This window comes from Somniosus microcephalus, chromosome 2 (genome assembly GCF_052327205.1).
Source record: "Somniosus microcephalus isolate GS21.2 chromosome 2, FLI_Smic_1.0, whole genome shotgun sequence".
Taxonomy (NCBI): Eukaryota; Metazoa; Chordata; class Chondrichthyes; order Squaliformes; family Somniosidae; genus Somniosus; species Somniosus microcephalus.
This window is the reverse complement of record NC_140988.1, coordinates 108,544,465-108,567,915: the sequence shown is the minus strand read 5'-3', so window position 1 is coordinate 108,567,915 and position 23,451 is coordinate 108,544,465. Positions and strand designations below refer to the sequence as shown.

The 23,451-nt window shown below is 52.7% G+C and overlaps 1 protein-coding gene across 2 annotated transcripts in view; it reads right to left on the bottom strand.

Annotated features, from left to right (window-relative positions):
• The window catches only part of slc2a9l2 (solute carrier family 2 member 9, like 2), an 836,356-nt gene that overhangs the window by 226,335 nt on the left and 586,570 nt on the right, over positions 1-23,451 (bottom strand). For both annotated transcript variants that reach the window (XM_085961684.1, XM_085961676.1), the window contains exon 9: positions 22,133-22,243. In XM_085961684.1, coding sequence (XP_085817810.1) covers positions 22,133-22,243 — 111 coding nt within the window. The remainder of the gene's footprint in view (positions 1-22,132; positions 22,244-23,451) is intronic.

Below are 23,451 nucleotides of genomic sequence, written 5' to 3'. Positions count from 1 at the left end.
ACCGCCGTAGCGGAAACGCCATTACCTGCGGCCGGGCTCGGGCCCGAGGAGCCCAACAAACCTGCTCCGCCGGAGGGAGCTGAGGAGGAGGCCTCTGCAGTCATGGAGGTCTCCCTCACTCCCTCTGTGCTAAAAAGAAGGTGCGACCCCCTGGAAGAGGAGGAGGACCGGGAGGAGGAAGGTCCCTCCGAGCAGGGGGAGTCGTCGCCCGCCGCGGGTACTGCGCACCCCCCCCCCCCGCTGTCGTCATCATCAGCAATCGGCAGGTGTCGCCTGTCCCTCGGGAGGCTGAGGCAGATGTGTCTGTCCGACGCGTGCCTCCCGGGGATGGGGACGAGACCCTGCCTGTGGGGGGGGGGTCGCGGAACAACCCACGGCGGTAATTGAAATTGACCTTCTATCGGTGCCGTTACCCCTCGCCGGGTCGGGCGGCCTGGGGTCTGGGTCGGGCGAGCTCGAGGATAATGAGCTCGCCCAATGCAACCCGGACATCTCCCAGGGGATGCTCGTCCTGGTAGAGCTTTTAATTCAAAACCCCCCATCCGCTGGGTCGGAGGTTGGTGGCAGGGAGGAGGATGGCCCCCTGGCTGCGTCTCTGGTGCCGGACGTACTGGAGGAGCTGGGAATTGTTCTCTCCCCGGTTTCTCCGGTCGTTCCGGCATCTGAGGCGGAGGGGAGCTCTGAACCGCCACCGTCTTCTGGCCCAGCACCCCTAGAGGAGCCCAGGGAGAAATCCTCTGCCGCCGATCCTGGGGGTGGGATCCGGGCGGAGGCGGGGCTGGCTGGCGCGGCCGAGCCGTTCGCTTCACACTGCGCGGCGGACGGGTCGGCCGCTGGTGACGACCCCCTGGAGGAGGATGGGGACTCAGTGATGGGCACGGAGGACGATTCGGACTCCAGCGCCGACGAGGCGATGGATGACCTCGTGCCCCTTGCCGAGTCTCCCCTCATTCCCGTAAGGGAACTCCGGGATTTTATGGCCACGTGCCTGGGTCGGCGCAATAAGGTCCGGCTGGCCCTCGACAGGTGGTCGGAGCTGGCGCTGCTCATCGTATCCGTCCGCGCCGCCGTTAAGATCATGGGCGCGGACGAGGGTGTGAACCCGCTCGAGCTGCGTCGGATCACAACGTTTCTCACTGGGCTGCTGAGGAAGTGGCGGCTGACCAGCGGCTGCGCTTCCTCCCCGTTAGGTGTAGGTAGAGGTTGCACTATGCTTCTGACATGAAGATAACCATAGCCAGCATCAACGGCAGCAGGGAGGCGCGCCGCAGATTCAATAATTTCTCGGTCCTTCGGGACGGGAAGTATGCGGTGTGCTTCCTGCAAGAAACCCACACCATTCCGGGAGACGAAGCCACGTGGCTCCTGGAGTGGCAAGGAGGGGTCAGCATGAGTCACCTCTCCAACAATGGCTATCTTGCTGGCCCCGCATTTTCAGCCGGAGATCTTGGGGGTCAAGGAGCACGTGCCGGGCCGCTTGCTCCAGGTCACTGTTTGCCTGGGGGGCGTGCCGCTCCATCTAGTGAACGTGTACGCCCCTCATCCCGGTGCGCAGCAAGTGCGCTTCTTCGAAGAAGTGTCTGCTCTTTTGGGCTCCGTCGACGTGGGCGAGTGCGTCATCCTCGGGGGGGATTTTAACTGCACCCTCGAGGCGAGGGACCGTTCGGGTCCCCCGCGAAGCCCGGCGGTGATGGAGAAGTTGAGGGACCTGGTCGGGTCCTTCGACTTGGTGGACGTCTGGCGAAATCTCCACCCTGACTCCAGCGCCTTCACTAGCGTGAGGTCTGGGGGAGGAAGGTCCAGAATCGACCGCCTCTACATTTCCCGGGCGTATGTCTCCTGCGTTCCGGCGGCTTCCATGCGGCCGGTGCCGTGCACGGACCACCACCTGGTGTGGGCGGAGCTCGCTCCGCTGCGTGCGCGGGGGGGGTGCGCGTACTGGCATTTTAACAACCTGCTGCTGGAAGACGCACGGTTCCGGGATTCGTTTCGTCGATTCTGGGCCGACTGGAGAAGGAAGCAGGGGGGCTTCCCCTCCTTGAGGCTATGGTGGGATGTGGGCAAGGCTCACATCCGTCTCTTCTGTCAGGAGTACGTGAAGGGGTCGACCAAGAGGCGGGAGGCCCGGGTCGGGCGGTTGGAGAAGGAGGTGCTTGACCTGGAGTCCCGTCTCGGTCAGGTCGTCGAGGACCCGGCCCTGCGGAAGGTGTACGAAGGGAAGAAGGGCGCGCTGAAGGACCTGCAGCTCATCGGGTCCCGAGGTGCGTACGTGAGATCGTGGATCCAGCTCCTGCGGGACCTGGACCGCGGCTCCCCCTTCTTCTACTCGCTGGAAAAAAGACGGGGGGTCCGTAAGCAGCTCTTGGGGCTGCTGGCCGACGACGGATCTCTGGTCTCGGATCCGGAGGGAATCAGCGCGGAGACCCGCGCCTACTACAGGGCTCTGTTCTCTCCGGATCCGTCCAGCGAGGATGCACGCAGAATTTTGTGGGAGGACCTGCCAAAGGTCAGCCCGGAGGGCGCCGAAAAACTGGACGCTCCGCTAAGCCTGGCGGAGCTGACCGGCGCCTTCTGCCAGCTCTCTAGGGGAAAGTCCCCGGGGCTGGACGGGCTGACCGTGGAGTTCCACAGGGCATTCTGGGACGTCTTGGGGGGCGACTACGCGTGGGTCCTGGGGGAAAGTTTGGCGACCGGGGAGATGCCCCTCTCTTGGCGCAGGGCGGTCATTGTCCTGCTGCCTAAGAAGGGCGATCTCTGCCTCCTTAAGAACTGGCGCCCGGTCTCCCTCCTCAGCACAGACTATAAAATCTTTGCCAGGGCCATGTCTGCTCGCCTTGGCACCGTGCTGGCCCACATGATCCACCCCGACCAGTCCTACACGGTCCCGGGCCGGACCATCCACGATAACATCCATCTGGTCCGGGACTCTGCGCGCATTCGGGTTCGGGACACATTTCATCGCCCAGATCCGACTTCTGTATGCCGCCGTGGAGTGTCTGATTAAAGTTAACGGGTCTTTGACAGCGCCCCTTCGCTTCGGGAGAGGGGTGCGTCAGGGATACCCCATGTCCGTTTGCGTGGAGCCATTCCTACGCCTCTTGCGGAAGAGGTTGACGGGACTGGCTCTGCAAGGGCCGGGCGTGGAGGTGGTCCTCTCGGCTTACGTCGATGACATGCTCCTCACGGTCACGGATCCCGCTGACTTGCGGAGGATGTGAGAATGCCAGCAGATTTACTCGGACGCATCCTCCGCCAAGATCAACTGGGAGAAATGTTCCGGACTCCTGGTGGGTCAGTGGCGGGTGGACTCCCTGCCGAAGGAGTTCAGGCCTTTCGCCTGGAGCACCACGCACCTCATCTATTTGGGAGTCTACCTTAGCCCTGCCGAGGACGCCTGGCCGGCGAACTGGCAAGAGCTGGAGGCCAAAGTCACCGCTCGCCTAGGACGCTGGACAGGACTGCTCCGAGTGTTGTCCTACAGGGGTCGAGCGCTGGTCATAAACCAGCTGGTGGCCGCCATGTTGTGGTACCGGTTGGTCACTTTGATCCCTCCCCCTGCGTTTGTCGCCAAGATGCAGAAGAAGCTCATCGACTTCTTCTGGGACAAAAGGAAGCACTGGGTCTCTGCCGCGGTTCTGTGTCTCCCGCTTAGGGAGGGCGGTCAGGCGCTGGTGTGCCTTCGCACCCAGGCTGTGACTTTCCGTCTTCAGATGCTGCAGAGATACCTGTACGTCGAGAATCCTCCGAGATGGTGTGCGCTGGCGACGTTTTTCTTCCGCCAGCTGCACGGCCTCAATTACGACACGCAGCTCCTGTTTGCGAAAGTGGGCGGCAGGCGTGCCGGCCTGCGGGAGCTGCCTGTCTTCTACCAGGAACTACTATGGGTTTGGAACTACGTCGCTTCCAGGCGGAGCTCTCCCCCGTCAGGAGCGGCGACTCTCCTTCGGGAGCCGCTGCTCAGGAATCCGCACCTCCACGAACGCGGGTTGCGGCGGCTGGCGGAGGGCAGGGCTGTGCCTGGCAAGGTGACCAGAGTCAGGGACCTGCTCGATGGCGGAGGAGCGGGCTGGATGGCGCCGGAGGAGCTGGCGCGGCGCCTGTCCTGGGCCAATGTCCGGCTCGCGGTCAAAGCCATCGAATCGGTGAAAGCGGCACTGGGCCCCAACTCCACTAGGTGTATCGAGGCGGCTCAAGCACGTGGGGCGATCCCGTCCGAGCTTACCCCCGTTCGGACGGAATTCCTCATCGGCGCCCGGCCCCAAAACTCCCCTCGGGAACCGGCGCCTCACAACTTGAGCCGTCTCGAGGAAATACCCTCCGTGCCTTTTCATTCTGCGCGGAGGGGTTTCCTGTACGGGCTGCTCCTGCACACTCTCCACTTTGCCATCTTCGTCTATCGTCCGGACACGCCTTGGCGTGGCGTCTTGCCGAGTGGCGGTGGTCCCCAATGGAGGGCTCTCTACGCGGGAGTCCTCCCTTGTTCCATCGGGGACTTGGCCTGGAGGGTGTTGCACGGAGCGGTCCCGTGCAATAAGGTTTTAAGTAGGTTCACGGACTCCCAGGCCGCCAGCATTTTTTGCGGCCTGGAGGAGTCCGTGTTTCACGTTTATATGGAGTGTGAGAGGTTGCAGCCCCTCTTTCACTACTTGAAGGGGCTGCTCCTCGATTTTTGGTTGCACTTCAGTCCCACGCTCTTGATCTACGGTCACCCAGTGCGGAGGGGAGCGGACAGGTTGGAGGACCTCCTTGTGGGCCTGCTCCTGGGCCTGGCTAAAAGAGCCATCAATTGGTCCAGGCAGCGGGCGGTCGAGGGGGTCGGCCAGCCGGATTGCCTGCCTCTCTTCCGCGGCCATGTTCGCGCCCGGGTGGCCCTGGAGATGGAGCACGCGGTGTCCGCCGGTGCGCTTGAGTATTTCTGCGACCGGTGGGCGCCGCGGGGACTGGAGTGCATTATCAACCCGGAAAACCAAATTTTAATTTGATTTGTTAAGTTTTAGTTTAACTTTTGTTTATTTACAGTCCAATTGGTTTTTTTTTGGGTCCAAATAAAAGAGTACCCTCTGTTCAGTAAAATACCTGTTTTATTGTTCTCCTGCAGTCCGTGTATTATTAAGGCGCGGACACTACACCAGTGAGCAGCAGAAGATCTTGGTGGCAGGGACAGCCCAGGAGAGAGCTCACTGGAGGGCGAGGTCCCCTCCAGCTCTACTGAGCAGGATAGAAGTGAGGACTGCAGGGAACCAACTATTAAAAGAAAACTGCAGACCTCACACACGCAGTTGTGTGAGTTATTGGAAAGCCTGCCAAGGGGTTTCAGCTATAACAACAGAAAATGCTGGAAAAACTCAGCAGGCCAGTCAACATCCGTGGAGAGAAATTAAAAGTCGACGTTTCGGGTTGAAACCCTTTTTCAAAACTGGAAAGGAAATAAAATAGATCGAAGGCAGGGCTGCGATAGAACAAAAGAGAAGTAAAGAGACATTAAGAGGTATTCAAAACCAGACGAGATGGTAATAGGACAGAGGAGACAAAGACAGCTCAGATTAGGTGTGAAGTGTCCTGGCAGGATGAGAAACAGCTGCCATGTGGGAAAGAGAAAAAAAAGGAAAGGGGGGAGGAGAAAGGGAAGACCCAAAACAAAGGGGTGGAAATTTACCGTTCCATTCCCACTCGGACCTCACCATCCTTGGCCTCTTGCATTGTTCCACGGAAGCTCAACGTAAACTCGAGGAACAGCACCTCATCTTCCGATTAGGCACTTTGCAGCCTTCCGGACTCAATATCGAGTTCAACAATTTCAGATCATAACCTCGGCCCCTATTACATTTTTACTTATATATTTCTTTTCCACCCCTTTGTTTTGGGTCTTCCCTTTCTCCCCCCCGCCTTTCCTTTTTTTCTCTTTCCCACATGGCAGCTGTTTCTCATCCTGCCAGTACACTTCACATCTAATCTGAGCCGTCTTTGTCTCCTCTGTCCTATTACCATCTCGTCTGGTTTTTTTTGTGTATGTACCTTTTAAGAGAAGAACTGATTCCATACTGCAGTACCGGCAGTGACCACCCCTGTATATAAAGCCATAGCAGGCTTCTGTATTTCAGTCTTGAATTACTCTCTGTTCAGTAAATACCTGTTTTATTCTCCTGCAGTCTGAGTATTATTGATCCTTGGACACTACACTGGCGATGGGCAGGTTTGAACTCACCTGCAGTACTGCATCACCTCACGGGGATCTTTTCCCTGAAGAGAAGCTTCTTGGAGGTCGAAGTCAGAACAGCGGGCGTCGACCGTGGGCAACCGCCCAGGGATCCATCGGAGAGTTGCAGGGGAGGCTGTGGAGAGCTGGGCCTGGCTCCCCAGTCGAGGTGTTCCAGCAAGTCGTGCTGATAGCAGGTAGTGCGCTGACCCTTCCGGACTGCGGCGGGCTCGGGCTCGATCGAGCGGCTCTGCAAAGGGGCTGTGCAGCGTCGTCAGGAGGAAGAGAGAGAGAGAGGGTGGAGCGCACAGGGCGCGGTCGGTGCTCAAGAACAGGGCAGCGTGGAGAGGATAGAACATGGGGAAGGAAAAGTGAGACGCGCCGAAGCCGCGGGTTGCCGCCATTACCCTGTAGAATGCTAGGAGCAGCGTGGCAGCAAGGGGAAGAAGGAAAAGCGCGGGAGGCGCCATTTTATTCCATTGAGGAAGAAAGAAAAGTGCGGGAGGCGCCATTTTATTCCATTGGGGAAGAAGAAAAAGCGCGGGAGGCGCCATTTTAAATCACCCAAGATGCCGAAAAGTGGCAGTATCACTGCTTTCGACAACGAGGTAGAAGACTGGACCACGTATGTGGAAAGAATTGAAGTGTACTGCAATGCCAATGAGGTGGCCGATGGAAAGAAGGCGTCAGTATTATTAAATTTGATGGGCGCGAGAACATATGGCCTATTGCGGAATTTAATTACCCCAGCTAAACCAATGGAGAAAAGTTTTGAAGAGATTGTTAATATCTTACAGGAACACCTAAACCCTACACCGCTGCAGATAGCAGAAAGATTCAAGTTCCATAAAAGAAACCAGCACAAAGATGAGAACAATGCTGACTATCTTACGGAACTACGCAAGTTATCGAAGCACTGCCAGTTCGGAGCAGGACTGGCAGGCACCTTGCGGGATAAGTTTGTCTGCGGGCTCCAGAGTGAAGGAACCCAGAAACGACTACTTTCGGAAAAGGACCTGACGCTAGAACAGGCTTTCAGCGTGGCAGTATCCTACGAAGCAGCAGCACGGGGAGCTGCGGAAATACAACAGAAACCACAGGAATACAGCGCTAACGAAATGGCGTATGGAGCAGAAAAGTGCCATCACTGCGGCAGAACAACCCATGATCAGAAGGACTGCTGGGTTAAGGACAAAGTATGCAGGCAATGTGGGAAAATGGGACACATAGCAAGAGTCTGCAGGTCGGGAAAGAAAACCAACACTACAAGAACTACTAAGGAAAAGTACAAGAAAGTAAAGAAATTGACAGACAGTAGTTCGGAAGATTAGGAGAGTGATAAGGACTCCGGGAGCAGGAGACTAAGTTGTCTAAAGTTACACAACATGATCGCAAAGGAGGATCACCAAACCATTTGGGTCACCCTCATGATAGCAGGGTCCCCAGTAAAGATGGAATTGGACACTGGATCAGCCCTAACTCTCATGAATCGACGAGACTATGAGCGGCTATTCTCACACATACCCTTGAAGGACACGTCCATTGTATTGAAGACATACACGGGGCAAAAAGTCTAACCCAGAGGAAAAATAAGGGTGCCAGTTGAATACAACGGCAAGGAAACACAGAAACTGTATCTATATATATTGCCAGATGGAGGACCACCACTACTGGGACGTGAATGGATCCGGAAGATACAGCTAGACTGGCATTCCATACAAGCACTGACTGTAGATGCCAAAAAGGATGATGACGTCACACCTGGACGACTGTCAAAAATTCTAACTGACGCGAAAGAGGTGTTCCAACAAGGACTTGGGACTCTAAAAGGAGTAACGGCAATGATAAAAATCGAAGATAACGCAAACCCAAAATTTTTTAAGGCCAGACCGGTACCTTACGCGATCCGCCCAGCCGTTGAAGCAGAGCTGGAGAGTCTGGAGCGTTCGGGTGTGCTGTCCAAGGTGGACTGGAGCGAGTGGGCCACACCCATCATTCCTGTAATGAAGAAATCATTGAGCAGCACGCCTGGGGAATCGAAGAAGGTGTGCATCTGTGGGGACTTCAAGGTAACTGTGAACCCAGTCCTGCACACAGTACAATATCCACTTCCACGGATAGAAGATATTTTCGCCTCACTATCTGGAGGGAAACGCTTTACAAAGATTGATCTGGCCCAAGCGTATCTACAAATGGAGGTGGAAGAAGTGTCTAGGAAATACCTCACGATAAACACTCACAAAGGCCTTTACCAGTACAATCGACTGGTATTCGGGGTAGCATCAGCCCCGGCTATTTGGCAGAGGGCGATGGAACAAGTCCTGCAAGGGATCCCGGGGACCCAGTGTTATTTGGACGACATCCTGGTTACGGGCGAAAATGACAGTGAACACCTTGCCAACCTGGAGCAGGTGCTCACGAGATTACAGGAATATGGGCTACGAGCCAACCGTCCCAAATGCGAGTTCTTCAGGAGACAAATCTCGTATTGTGGCCACATGATTGATGAGGAAGGGTTGTATAAGTCGCCGGACAAGATTGAGGCTGTAGTCAAGGCTCCAGCACCGGAAAATGTGTCGCAACTGAGGTCGTTCCTCGGGTTGGTGAACTACTACCATAAGTTCTTGCCGAATTTATCTACAATTCTGCACCCACTGAACGCCCTGCTGCAAACTGGAGTAACATGGAGATGGAGTGATGAGTGTAAGCGTGCCTTTCAGAAATGTAAATGCCTAATCACTTCAAAAGAAGTATTGGCCCACTACAATCCAACACTACCGATTCGGTTAGCATGTGATGCGTCTCCCTACGGCGTTTGTGTGGTGGCCGGGAATCGATAAAGAAATCGAGGATATGATCAAGAGATGCACAGGATGCCAGAAGGTCCAAAACGCTCCACCACAGGCCCCGCTACATCCATGGGAGTGGCCCTCATCTCCATGGCAACGGGTACACATTGATTTTGCTGGTCCATTTATGGACTCAATGTTCCTAATCGCTGTGGACGCCCATTCGAAATGGCCAGAGGTCATCAAAATGTCCTCCACCACCACGGAGAAAACTATTGCAGTCCTACGGACCATCTTCGCCAGGAATGGCTTGCCAGAACAGATTTGCTCCAACAATGGGCCACAGTTTGTGTCAGAGGATTTCCGGAGGTTTCTGAGGAATAATGGGGTGAAGCATTACACATCTGCCCCATATCATCCAGCCACAAATGGATTGGCTGAGAGGTTTGTTCAGACCTTTAAAAAGGCCATAAAGGCAATGCATAATGACGACATACCACTACAACACAAGGTGGATAATTTCTTGTTAGCTTACCGGAATGCGACACATGCAGTCACTAACCAAGCTCCAGCCATAATGTTCTTCAACCGAAGGCTAAGATGTCGCCTGGATTTGCTCAAACCAAACATAAGACGAGATGTTGAGGATAAGCAATTCCAGCACATAAATGAGAAGACAACCAGGAGCTTCAAGATAGGGCAACCAGTCTTGGCCCGCGACTACCGAACAGAAAAATGGCAGCCAGGAACGATATGCACATAGCAGGGACCACTAATGTACACAGTGGACGTTGGAGAGAGCATCGTGAGATGCCATGCTGACCAGATTCTAGAGTCACAGGAACAAGCCAAACCCATACCACGAGCAGGCGCACCTGGTAATCAACCCGAAGTACAGATTGCGCCTACCTCAGAAGCAGTGGTATTGGAAGCTGACGAACCAACCAATGACAATGAGCCAGAATCAACTCTGCCGCAAGAACAGGATACTCGAGAAAGGCGCTATCCAGTCAGGATCAGGAAGCCTCCTCAAAGACTGAACTTATAAATGATTATTTCAGTTGATGTATATAGTACAGAGAAAATTGTAATTGTAATTAGTTATTATTTAGTTGTTAAATGAATGTTATGTACTCTTTATCTAAGAGGGGAGGAATTGTTGTGTATGTACCTTTAAGAGAAGAACTGATTCTATACTGCAGTACCGGCAGTGACCACCCCTGTATATAAAACCATAGCAGGCTTCTGTATTTCAGTCTTGAATTACTCTCTGTTCAGTAAATATCTGTTTTATTGTTCTCCTGCAGTCTAAGTATTATTGATCCTCGGACACTACAGTTTTGAATTCCTCTTAATGTCTCTTTACTTCTCTTTTGTTCTATCGCAGCCCTGCCTTCGATCTATTTTATTTCCTTTCCAGTTTTGAAAAAGGGTTTCAACCCGAAACGTCGACTTTTAATTTCTCTCCACGGATGTTGCCTGGCCTGCTGAGTTTTTCCAGCATTTTCTGTTGTTATTTCGGATTTCCAGCATCTGCAGTATTTTGCTATCGAAGGAGTTTCAGCTCTTTGGCTGAGTGTGGAGGAGTCCACTTCCAGTCTGTGTGATGCCACCTCATACAGCATCTGCACCCAGCAGTCAACCCTGCAGAGCATGGCCACCTCACAAAGGCATGTTATCAGCCTTTGGAGCTTTGTTGGAAGCTCAAATGGTGGCCATACAGGCTCTGGACTCCACCTTGGAGAGACAGATGTCGACCTTGGACAGATTGGTGGACTGAATATTCACACAATCTGCTCTCCCACAGATCAGTGGAAGTGATGAGTACAAGAGCCATATGGCAATGGCAAGATAAGAGTGGTACATGTTACCCTCTCTCAGGATGTCAACACATCTCCTTTTCCACCCCCTCAACCAATACCCGCCATGGTGCCAGAAATCCAGCTGGTCCAGACTGCCCCAACGGTGCAGTTGTCTGTAGCTGGCCTCTCAGAGGCTTGAGTGCCCAGAAGTCATGGGCCACGAACATCTCAAGAGAGTCCCAACATGAGGAACAGCAGCCCTCTACCAGCTTTGCTGAGGTCACTAGAGGAGCAAATCATAGGAGTAGCAGAGTTCGTAAATCTTCTTTTAAAAATAGCACTGTGGGTTGATCACTTGGGTGAGCAATGAATGGAAGGCAATTATTATGTTTGTCATGAAATTCATCACCTTTATCATAGATGGTATGTTGGTCTTCAGAGCGGTTTAATAGCTGCTTCTGAGTCTACATTGTCAGTATGTCATTGATATTGAGCTTATCTGAATGTTCTTCAATGCAGGATGAAGGGAGTGGTGAAGGATGTAACAAGGACTGTTAATGCCGAGGGGCTCTGTGTAAGTTCTCAGGGCAGGGGAATGAGTAGGTCAATGGAATCACTGAGCAATTAGTTGATATCTCACATCTCTTGCTGCAAGGCGTTGAGGTGACCCTCCTTCTTCTGCTGCTTCCTTGCCTTCCCCCTGCTCTTCCTCATCTGATGAGGGCCCCTGCTGCGGCTGTGCCTCCTCCAAATGCAGACCTTTCTGTACGGCAAGGTTATGCAGTATGCAGCACACCACTGCAACGCGGCAGACTCTCCGTGGAGCATACTGGATCCCTTACCTGCTAACTTCTGATAAGCCAAGCTACTGCTGCAGGTTGCGGAGGCTGCTGTTGCTGCTGCTGTCCATCTCAGCTGCTTTCAAAAAGTGTGCAGTTAAAATGGCGACAGGTGGGAGCGTGCCAGAAACGTAGCGCTAAGTACTCTCCCGCTATTTTAACCACCTACTTGCTCCATTCCTGTTGGGCGGCCAGGGTTAAACTCAGGGTTAAATTCCAGCATCAGCAGTAATTTGCTTTTTTGTTAAAGTTGGGGTTAGAGTCTCTGAAAATTTGCCTGTATAAATTTAAAAGCTGAAGTCATACCAAAATATACATACTCTCACTCAAACAGTCAAGGAGGATTTTTCACTCAATGTCATAACATTTAAAAGTTCTTCATCTTCTATCCAATTGACAAATCATAGTAAAAAAAAAATCTACAGCAACTGATCATTGTATGGTTTGTACTGTTTTGATAATTATATTTTTAATAGCTTTTTAAAGGACAAGTTTAAAATTAGCACCATTGAGCAAGTCCAGTGAAATAGAATGATTATCATATTAGAAGTGAAATTAAATGGTTACCCATTAGAAGTAAAATGGAATCATTATCCTATTAGACAGCTCATCAGGCACAATACACAAGATATCACATCATCAAACTGAGCCCACGGATGAGTCATTACACATTCCTGTTTAGAATGTTTCAACAGATGTTACAAACACATTACACCCTCAATATCTATTTACCCCACCTGCTATTCTATTAAATGATCACCTCCTAAAGCTTGGGGTTTGAAACATGAACAGAAGTAACATGCCTACAATTCCAGAATGATTTAAGCAAAGTAAACTACATCAGCCTCTGTATAACATGCTGTGTTTATGTACAACTTAATTTGTCAGGTCAGAGATCTGCTGTAGTCAGAGATCCCAAGTGAACCCTCAACAATTGTGTTTCACCAGGAACGGCTGTTCTCCATTATTACTTTCCTCCATATAATTGACTGATTCGCCAGTTAAATATTCTTCAAGTCACTTTGATTGCCAGCCCAACTAGCTAATTGGCGCAGCCTTGAGTATGACTAAGCCTAGCTTTGTGGAGGATCCTGGTTCTGAGAGCTCCAACATGGTCATTGTTGAAGTTGAATGGGAAATTCATTCTGGTGGGGAGCAGCACTTTCAAAATCATTAAACAGACAATTTAGAGTTGTTGTAAATGGGTTTTGCAGACTTTCTGAAGCAGTAATATTGCTTTTTAACACTTTCAACACTTCTTGCTGTTTTCATCTGCTGTTCAAGGTGGCTCCTGGGTTGGCAGCTCCTTACTGAGCTGCTCTTCTCTTCAACTCTATCCGTGGTCATCCATTGTCCTCCTTTGCCCTTTCTTCCCCCAATGTCCTGTCTTCCATTGCTTAAGGTACCCTGCCTCTGATAGTGAAGGCATTTCAGCCCAAACTACAAGTTCAAGCCACAAGTTTAATGCTGCCCCTGCAGAGTCCACTGCCCATCTTCTGGCGAGTCTTTGTTCTCACTGAGCTCTTTCAAATGCCGGAACTTGACTTCCATCACTGGATTCCTCATGAACAGGACTTCGTTGCTCGGCTATACTGTTTGACTCAGCGGCTGTGGCTCTGCTCTTCAGTCGCTTCAAGTCTTATGCTGCAGAATTCTTTGGTCAAATTGATTTCTGGTCTCCTGGACTTCTCTGGACATCTAGACTATGTTTCTGCTTTGAACTACACTGGATTACACTACGTTTCTGCACTGCACTACACTGGATTACACTGTAAGACTTACCTGCTGTGTCTCTATCTCTGCTGCTAAAATATTTTGTAACTTGAACTGCGGCTGTGTCTCTGCTGAACTGGTTCTACTGGTTTTTCAGCTCTGCTTTTCCACGTTTTCTCCCCCTTTTCCTTCTCTCGCTATTTCTCCCTAACTGCTCCCTCCTGTTGTCATGCCTCCTTTCATCTCTCCACTCTCGGATACTCTGCCCTCCCAAATCCCTACCCCAATCCTTCATTAATCTCCTGCCACCATCCCAGACTTGACTCCCTCTTAGATAAGCATACAGCTTCCCTCTGTGCCTCTCTTGGCATCCTACAAAGGGCCCTACGAGCAGCAACCCCAACTGTCCCATCCTACTCTCTCGCCGATCTTCCTGCCCAGTGTGTCCCCAGTGCTGACCCTCTAGAATGTCTGTTCACTTGCGAACAAGGCCCTTGCCATCTATGAGCTTATCATGGATGACTGCATCAACATCATGGTCCTGAAGGAAACTTGGCTGAGGGGTGATGACATCTTACCCTTAAATGAAGTCTCCCCTCAAGTGGTGGAAGGTATAGCCAGGCTTTAAGGTTCCCCCCTGCCCTAACCCTGAACTCACATCTTTCTCCAGTTTCTCTCCGATCTCCCCTTATGACCTCTCCGTGCTCATCTTGTCCATGAGACCCACTTCCTGCTCCCTCGATCTTATTCCCACCAAACTGCTGACCATGCAAATTCCTTTTCTGACTCCCATGTTAGCTGACATTGTTAATGGTTCTCTCTCCTCAGGTACTGTCCCCCTCTCCCTCAAATCTGCCGTCATCACCCCTCATCTCAAAAAAACAACCCTTGACCCCCTCCATCCTTGCAAACTACCGCCCCATCTCCAACCTTCCTTTCCTCCCCAAAGTCCATGGACGTGTTGTCGCCTCCCAAATTCGTGCCCATCTTTCCCGCAACTCCAATTAGGTTTCTGCCCCTGCCACAGTACCGAAATGGCTCTCATCAAAGTCACAAATGACATCCTTTGTGACTGTGACAAAGGTAAACTATCCCTCCTCATCCTTGTTGACTTGTCTGCAGCTTTTGACACGATTGACCACTCCATCCTTCTCCAACGCCTCTCCACCGTTGTCCAGCTGGGTGGGACTGTACTCGCCTGGTTCCATTCTTATCTATCTAATCGTAGCCAGAGAATCACCTGCAATGGCTTCTCTTCGCGCTCCCACATCGTTTCCTCTGGTGTCCCCCAAGGATCTATCCTTGGCCCCTCCTATTTCTCATCTACATGTTACCCCTTGGTGACATCATCCGAAAACACATCGTCAGTTTCCACATGTACGCAGACGACACCCAGCTCTACCTCACCACCACTTCTCTCAACCCCTCCACAGTCTCTAAATTGTCAGACTGCTTGTCCGACATCCAGTTCTGGATGAGCAGATATTTTCTCCAATCAAATTTTGGGAAGACCGAAGCCATTGTTTTCGGTCCCTGCCTCAAACTCCGTTCCCTAGCAATTGACTCCATCCCTCTCCCTTACATCTGTCTGAGGCTGAACCACACTGTTCGCAAACTTGGTGTCATATTTGATCCTGAAATGAGCTTCTGACCACATATCTGCAGCATAACTAAGACCGCCTATTTGCACCTTTGTAACATCGCCTGTCTCTGCCCCTGCCTCAGCTCATCCGCTGCTGAAAACCTCATCCATGCCTTTGTTACCTCTAGACTTGACTATTCCAAGGCACTTTTGCTGGCCTCCACATTCTACCCTGCGTAAACTTTAGGCCATCCAAAACTTGGCTGCCCGTGTCCTAACTCACACCAAGTCCTGTTCACCCATCACCCCTATGCTCGCTGACCTACATTGGCTCCCAGTTAAGCAACGCCTCGATTTCAAAATTCTCATCCTTGTTTTCAAATCCCTCCATGGCCTCGCCCCTCCCTATTTCTGTAACCTCCTTCAGCCCCACAACCCCATGAGATATCTGCATTCCTCTAATTCTACCCTCTTGAGCATCCCTGATTATAATCACTCAACCATCGGCGGCCGTGCCTTCTGTTGCTGAAGCGCTAAACTCTGGAATTCCTTGCCTAAACCTCTCTGCCTCTCTACCTGTCTCTCCTCCTTTAAGACACTTCTTAAAACCTTCCTCTTTGACCAAGCTTTTGGTCACCTGCCCTAATTTCTCCTTATGTTGCTCAGTGTCAAATTCTTTAGTCTTATGATACTCCTGTGCAGCGCCTTGGGACGTCTTACTACATTAAAGGCGCTATATAAATACAAGTTGTTGTCGTTTTATGTAAACTAGTGTTTACTCGTTGAAGACTTGTTAAATGAAAAAAAAATCACTTCTGCATCCATATAATTTTATCACAATGCTAGAAAACAAGTTAGTGTATTCCATGTCGCACGTTATACGATCTGCCTCTGTCATAAGTAATCTTGTTGATTAATTATCCTGATCTCGCTATAAGTCTCAATGCTGTTTGTGTCATATGTTGTTTGTATTTCCTAGTTCAGAATGAGAACAGGTATCCTAACCCAACAAGTGTTCCCAGTACAGTGTGCCTGATAGTAGTGCAGGCGAGGAAACATTTTGGGGGAGAAATTGGGTATAGCCCCGTTTGGGGCGACAGAATTGGCGCTGCGCAAATTTTATCGCCAGGCGCAACTTATCGCCACCTCAAGCGATATTGGGTTGCTGCGCCCCTAAAGGTGATTGCGGCGTTGATTCAGGCGCTGCACGGGAGTCTTAAGGTGCTAACCAGGCGGCGCTACTCAATATGTCGGCGGCCGGGCGCAGCGCAGGTGCTGTCAATAATCGATTACCCCGAGACATGCTGGCGCCGGCCAGCTCTTAAAGGGGCGGGTCAATTAGGAGCAGCAGCCACACTCTGCGCCTTGTAGGCCTCAAAATCGGTGCTGTGCTTTCTGTGGCGTTCCAAACTTTGAACATATGGAGAGGGTGAGGCAGAGAGCGGAGCGCTTTACCGATGGGGCATTGGATGCTTTGGTTGGTGAAGTGGAGCGCCGGCGAGCTGTGCTGTACCCCGACAATGGCAGGAGGCCTCATTAGAGCGAGTACCGCAGGGCTTGGAGGGAAGTTTGTCCACGAGTCACCTCAACCAGCATGGTGGCCAGGACTCCTGTGCAATGCAGGAAGAAGTTCAACGACCTCACTCGGGTCGTTAGGGCGAGTGCCTTTTTCGCCATCATCTTCATCCCTCCATCTGCACCTGACATTATGGCCAGAGGGTGCGCGAAGCCCCAATGGCCATCTGTCAGCCAGCACCCATGGCCCTTTCTGGAAACACTCACGCACATTCAGCTCAATGCATAATGTAAGGGCTATTCTACCATGGGGGGCATGTGATGTCAGCTCAATGCATAATGGAAGGGCTATTCTACCATGGGGGGCATGTGATGTCAGCTCAATGCATAATGGAAGGGCTATTCTACCATGGGGGGCATGTGATGTCAGCTCAATGCATAATGGAAGGGCTATTCTACCATGGGGGGTATGTGATGTCAGCTCAATGCATAATGGAAGGGCTATTCTACCATGGGGGGGCATGTGATGTCAGCTCAATGCATAATGGAAGGGCTATTCTACCATGGGGGGCATGTGATGTCAGCTTAATGCATAATGGAAGGGCTATTCTACCATGGGGGGCATGTGATGTCAGCTCAATGCATAATGGAAGGGCTATTCTACCATGGGGGGCATGTGATGTCAGCTCAATGCATAATGAAAGGGCTATTCTACCATGGGGGCATGTGATGTCAGCTCAGGCCAGCATGTTTCATCACTTCCCGTCCTTTCTCCTGCAGGCCAAGCTGGCCAGGAACCGGAGGGAGCAGCTTCGCACCGGAGGAGGCCCTCCTCAGCTGCAGACACTGACGGACCTGGAGGAACGAGTCCACCAGATTGTTGGAGGCCGGATGACTGTTCCTGTCACCACTGGAGCTGCCGACCCCATTGTGCACAGCGATGGTAAGGTTATCACCTTTTTGAACTCTCTCCTTCCACTTCTTCCCCCCACCAGCATGCTTTTTCACTCTGGACCCATGTCAGAGCATTGCAGCACTCATGCATCCCTTGCTGCCACCCTGTCCTTTTGCTAAAGCCACTCTTCAACCTCCCTGCTTTCAGATGCTGTATCACCAGCTCGGGAGCCGGGCCCTCAAGCTGCCACTGCCATTGACTCCGGAGGCGACGAGCAGGAGGAAGCTGGACCATCCCTGCCACCCTCAGGTGAGCCAGCCCCTCTGCAGACTGGGGAGACTACTTCCCTGGAGGGGAGCGGGGGGGAATGCTCTGAGGAGGAAGCAGTTCCAGGAACCAGCGGGCTGCAGCAACGCAAGGGGGGTAGGGAAGCTTGGGGGCCGTCTCCCCGGAGGGCGAGCCAGGCCCCGAGTACTGCTGCACAGAGCGCAGAAGAGGTGCGTTCCCTCGCAGAAATGAGCGCCCAGGCTCAGCTCCGGCACACTGAGCTCATGGCTGCAGTGGCAAGGATGCCTGAATCCATCGAGACACTGGCAAGAAGTGTCCAAGACTTCGGGCAGCACAGGCAAGGAGTGCACAGGACTTCGGGGCAGCACAGGCAAGGAGTGCGCAGGACTTTGGGGCAGCACTGGAAAGGACTGTCCAGGACTTCGGGCCATCACTGGAAAGGATTGTCCACGGCTTCGGGGCAGCACTGGAAAAGACTGTCCAGGGCTTGACCGAAGCAGTGGAAAGGACTGTCCCGGCCTTCAGCGAAGCACTGGAAAGGACTGTCCAGGGCTTCACCGAAGCACTGGCACCTGCCATGCAAGTGCTGAGTGCTGCCATGCAGTCACTTGCTGGTCTCATGCAGACGCATACTGAGGCCACGCGACCAATGACTGCTTCCACCCTCGCTGGATCAGACGGGATTACCCGGGGCCCTTGCAGCACCACAGCAGGGCATCAATCTGTGGACCAGCCGATTGGTGCGCATGCTGCGGTGCTGCCCCGTCAGAGTGCCAGTGTGTTGGTCGACCAGGGAGCTGCTGTCCGCTCTCAGGATGTCAGCATTCCTGATGCCACCGCTGGCACGTCTCCACTGCAGCTGCCACCACCTGCAGGACAGACTGCTTCCACCCATGTACAGTTGGAGCAGTCAGCATCCGGGCCCTCCAAGGCCAGAGGTCATCCAGGATGTCCCTCGGGGGCATCTGCGCTTTCAGACAGCCAGCAGGCCTCCCCCAGCCTTGATGCAGCCACTGGGGTCCCATTCCGGAGGAGCTGCAGGGAGGGAAGGGACCGATCACACAAGAGAAGTAGATCACCATCAAGGGGGAAAGAGTAGAAGGTGCAGCTGAGACGTCTTATTTGTAGAAATCAAGGCCGTGGATGCTGGTCTGCATGTTAGTAATGTTTTGGATAGTCTCCCAGGTGTGCGAGTCACTTATGTGTTAGTGTGTTACTTTTGCTTTCTGTTGCCATTGCTTTGTCATGTTGAAGGAAGCACATTTATCAAAATAAACAACTTTTTAAATTTACATTGGCCATGTCTGATATTTACATTCACTGCCCTTCATAGGCTTTGGGTTATCCGAACAGTTCCATTCCTCCTCATCGAATGGCACCAAGCATTCCGTCAGAGGGGCCTAGAAGCGGCTTGTTATCAGCCTCTGACGGACGGCCCTTCCAGTTTGTGCCTCCCTCCCATCTTGGTCCTCCTCCTCCTCCGCTGGTGCTTCAATGGCTGGTGGCATTGGCTGGGTGCGTAGGATGGCGAGGTTATGCAGCATGCAACAGACTACGACGAAGTGGGAGACTCGCTCTGGTGAGTACTGCAAGGCGCCTCCGGAATGGTCCAGACAGTGGAACCGCTGCTTCAGCACACCGATTGTGTGCTACACAATGTTCCTCATCGCTTGATGGCTCGCATTGAAGCACTCTTCAGCAGGAGTGCTGGGCGAACGGAGCGGCGTCATCAGCCATGGGCACAGAGGATAGCCCTTGTCACCGAGAAGCCAGCCTCCTGGGTGAGCCGGGGCCTCGAATAAGTCTGCAACTGAAGTCTGGCACAGGATGAAGGCATCGTGGCTGCTGCCAGGGAACTGCGCATTGACTGCGAGGATCAGCTGTCGGTGGTCACAGACCAGCTGAACATTCAAGGAATGGAACCCCTTGCGGTTGCGGAACTCCTCCGGATTCAAAACAGGCGCCCGCAAAGCCACGTGCGTGCAGTCAATGGCACCCTGCACCATGGGGAAGTCCGTTATTGCTGCGAAGCCCTCTGCGCACTCCCGCTGCTTCTCCAGTGTCACAGGGAAGGAGATGTACTGCCGCCTCCTTTTAAATAGGGCATCTGTTACTTGACGGATGCAGCAATGCACCACAAACTGCGATATGTTAGCGATGTCCCCAGTTGCGGCCTGGAAGGAGCCGCTCACATAGAAATTCAGGGCAACAGTCATCTTGACAGCCACCGACAGAGAGGTCCTGCACCTTATCTGCGGCTGCAGATCTGGCTGAAGCAGGTGACACAGCTCAGTCACCACCTCCTTTCTGAAGCGCAGCCTTCTAAGACACTGCTCCTCTGACATGTTCAAGTAAGAAAACTGCTGTCGGAAAACCCTGGCAGCATAAGGTCTGGTGTGGCGACGTCTGTTGGCCCTCCTCCGTCTGGCCATTCCTGCCCCTCTCTCCCTGCGTCTCTGTGCCCTTTCCAGATGGTTCAGCAGCAGGACTGCGCTGGCTCTGGCCAGCGCTGGCTCACTGGTGCAATGGCTCTCAGAGTGCAGCTCAGCAACTCTGTGAAAGTCTCGAGGAAGTTGTGCTCCCAAAATGGCTGCCGCTTTTATACCAGTGCAGTCCCCTTTAAAGAGCGCCCCCCTAGCCCGAGAGCGACTGGGGAACGTTCCAGGTAAGCAGTCCTTATTAGCGCCAGGCGGAACGAAGGGGCGCAACACTGAATTTCTGGTCCGGGGCGCCCAAAAGGCGTTGCACACTGAAATGACGTTATGATCTGCCTGCGCCCGCGAGCGGGCGCTAAGGTTTAGCGCCAGCGCAAAATGCCCACTCAATATGGGAGGAGGCGCTGGGTTCACTGCGCCCGGCTGAAAATTGGCTAACGCCCCACTTCTCGGCCTCTTTAGGCGCTAATTGGAGGTGCTGCCAACCGAATTTCTCCCCCTTTGAGCTTTGCTGTTTTTGGTGATTTTTTTTTCAGAAGTGCTCCTTGCTGGACATTTCCCCCTTCCCCACCCTGAGGCACCTCTTGGGAGCTCAGTCATGTAATGGGACACTTGCTCACTGCTGCTAAAACACAATTAAAGCAGTGCTCTATGTGGGATGGAATGCCTAGAGTTCAAGAAATGTGTCCTATTTCACTTACCATTATTCTTAATTCTGGCAACTGTAGCCAAGAAAAAAACCGCGGCCTAATTCGGTGGGCTGCACCACCAGTTAGCGCCTAAAGAGGGCACTAAGTGGCTTTAGCGCCACTGGCCACGCCTCCCGCAATATTTAGCTGGGGCGCTAATGGCAGCGTTAGCCTGTTGCGCTGTGCCGCCACCGATGACGTAATCGGTGTGCGCAGCGCCCCGCTACCGCCCCAATCTCGATATTCGGTAGCGCCCGCCTCTGTAGCGCCGTTCGCTAATTGCGCCCGGTTCACGGGGCCTACCTGTGGCAGCAGTGGCGCAAACTAAGGCGGAGGTGCGGGGCGGCTGTTTTTTCGGCGGCCGCCTGCCAGCACCTCTGTCCCCGGCCTCCTGATCTCCCCCCGCGGCAGTGCCGGCTGTTTTCCGAGAGCCCGGCACTTCTCCTCAGTACCGGGCTCTTTTGCCGGCACTCATGATCTCCGATCGCGCTGGTGCAGGCCCCTCCCCCTTAAGAATGGGAGGAAGGCCTGCACTACCGCAGCGCGCCGTGCCGCAGCATGTGGCGCTGTGGCACGTTGTGCTGCGATATTCAGTTTCAGCACCCTAAGAGGGACGCGGAGCGCCTCGAGCCTTGCCCCGTGTCCCTCTTGGGGCGTTCAAGCTGAATTTCCGGCGGTCGCAACTGCTCCGATCGCTGCACTAAATCCGGCGCCCAGGCGAGCTTGGCGCCCCGTTTGCGGCTCCACTGAATTTCTCCCCCAGCATGTTCACCACAAGAAATGACAACTAATAATATGTTGTTTTCCATAGGTAATTGGAACAATGGCCCTGAGCATGAAAGGGAATGAGATAAATTATTGCGAGCAGCATTCTTACTTTTTAACTTGTGTGAATCATGGTGCAGTTGACAGTTGTAGTTGGTAGCTGTTGTACAATGGTTTGTACGCTGTCCCACTGTCAAGAATAAAGCAGCTCTTGCCAGAATGCAGCCAAAGACCGCAGTTAGACTCAAGAAGTTTCTGGATTGATTAAATAGGATTTGACTGCACACCACCCAGATAGTTAATGAACAATGGACCTCACTTGCAAAGTGTCAGATAAAGGAAATGTAACAATATTTCAGCAGTGCCGCAGCTCAATGAAATGTAAAAAAATATCAGTGCAGTTTCTTTACATCTATCGTGTTTATAAGGTTTTCGACAAGTTAGCTGAAGAGAGCTGGTTTAAAGCCCACTTCTGGTGGCATTCCACCAGTGGCACAGGCTCATAAAACTACCCCCTACAAAATAAAATGGCCAGATAGACTTTGCAATTAAAAAAAAAGAAACATTTCCTCATGACTAGTTGAGCCAGAGCTCTATAGATTTAATATTGTAGATTCTACTCACAGAAATAATTGAAGACACGATCTCAATGCCACCGGTGCTCAGAGTGATGTATGGGATGAGATCCTTGCTTATGCCAGCTTCTTTGAAGATGCTGTTTGTGTAGAACCAAATCTACAAATGATAAAAGAACCAATGAAACGCATTAGATGTAATAAAACCAATTTGTAGACCTAAGAGAATATGGAAGCGCACACTTTGTAGCTTCTCCAGTAGTGATTGGGTAAAAGGCACTACCTTGTGTAACATGAACTGTATAAACCAAAAGATCCCAGGTTAGACGCTCTGTTGTGAGTTACTTGGGCCCCGAAATTAACAGTCCCACAATGGGCAGGAGAGGGTCAGAGTGTGTAAAAAAGTGAATTGCACAGAACGTGACCCCAACCCACCACGCACGCACCTGCTGCTATTTTTACGGTGGTGGTTATCGGGGCGCCTGAGTGTCCTGCTGTGGAGAGGCGAGACACTAAATTAACATATTTAAATTGGGCTCCCACAGTGCAATTAGGAGCCCAATTTAAAGTTCACTGCTGCTGCGTGGGTTTGGGTTGGGAAAACAGTCAGTGAAAGGGAGGCTGGAGCTGCTGGCTCCACAAGGTAAGTGGCTGTTTCAGCACTGCCTGTGGGCCAGGAAGAGCAGAAGTGCTCCCCCCAGACCCCACAAGGTGGTCTTCAGATTCACCCAGCCCCAGTTGCCAGCCTCTCCCACTCCCTTGCCCCGACCTCCAGCCTGCCCTCAGCCCTCCTGATCGCAGGCCTCTCCCACACCCCTTCCGATTGCCGACTTGCCCAGCTATCCCCCCAGCCCCAATCGCAGGCCTCCCCCCAACCCTCCTGATCGCAGGCCTCGCCGCCTCCAATCGGCAACCTTCCCCCTCCCCCAGCCCTGATTGTCGACCGCCCCCTCCTCCCAATTGCCGACCTTCCAGCCCCCTAAAGCCCTAGATGCCCGCCCCCCCTCCTGATTACTAGGGTCCATCCCCAAGGGTCACTGGCTGTAGCCTCCTGTCGATAGTGCTGCCTCCTTCCCGCAGGCTAGGCTGTTCATTTGGCCGGCTGCCAGGCAGGAGGCGAAGGTACAAGATGCAAAAGAGTTCCTGCCATTAAGATTTGCAAGACCTCCACATCCCCAGCCTTGTAGGGTTCCTAAGCCATTCTTGGCATCCCCTACGCTCTCCCTGCCTCCCCCTTGGTCTCAACTGGAGCAGCAGCTTAGGCCCTTCAATTGGTTTCTAACACCCTAGGCTAGAAAGGGAAAAGTCAACTTGAATTTCTGTTCTTGGCTGCGATGCAGTGACCCCTGCTGGAAATGTCCTTGTGTG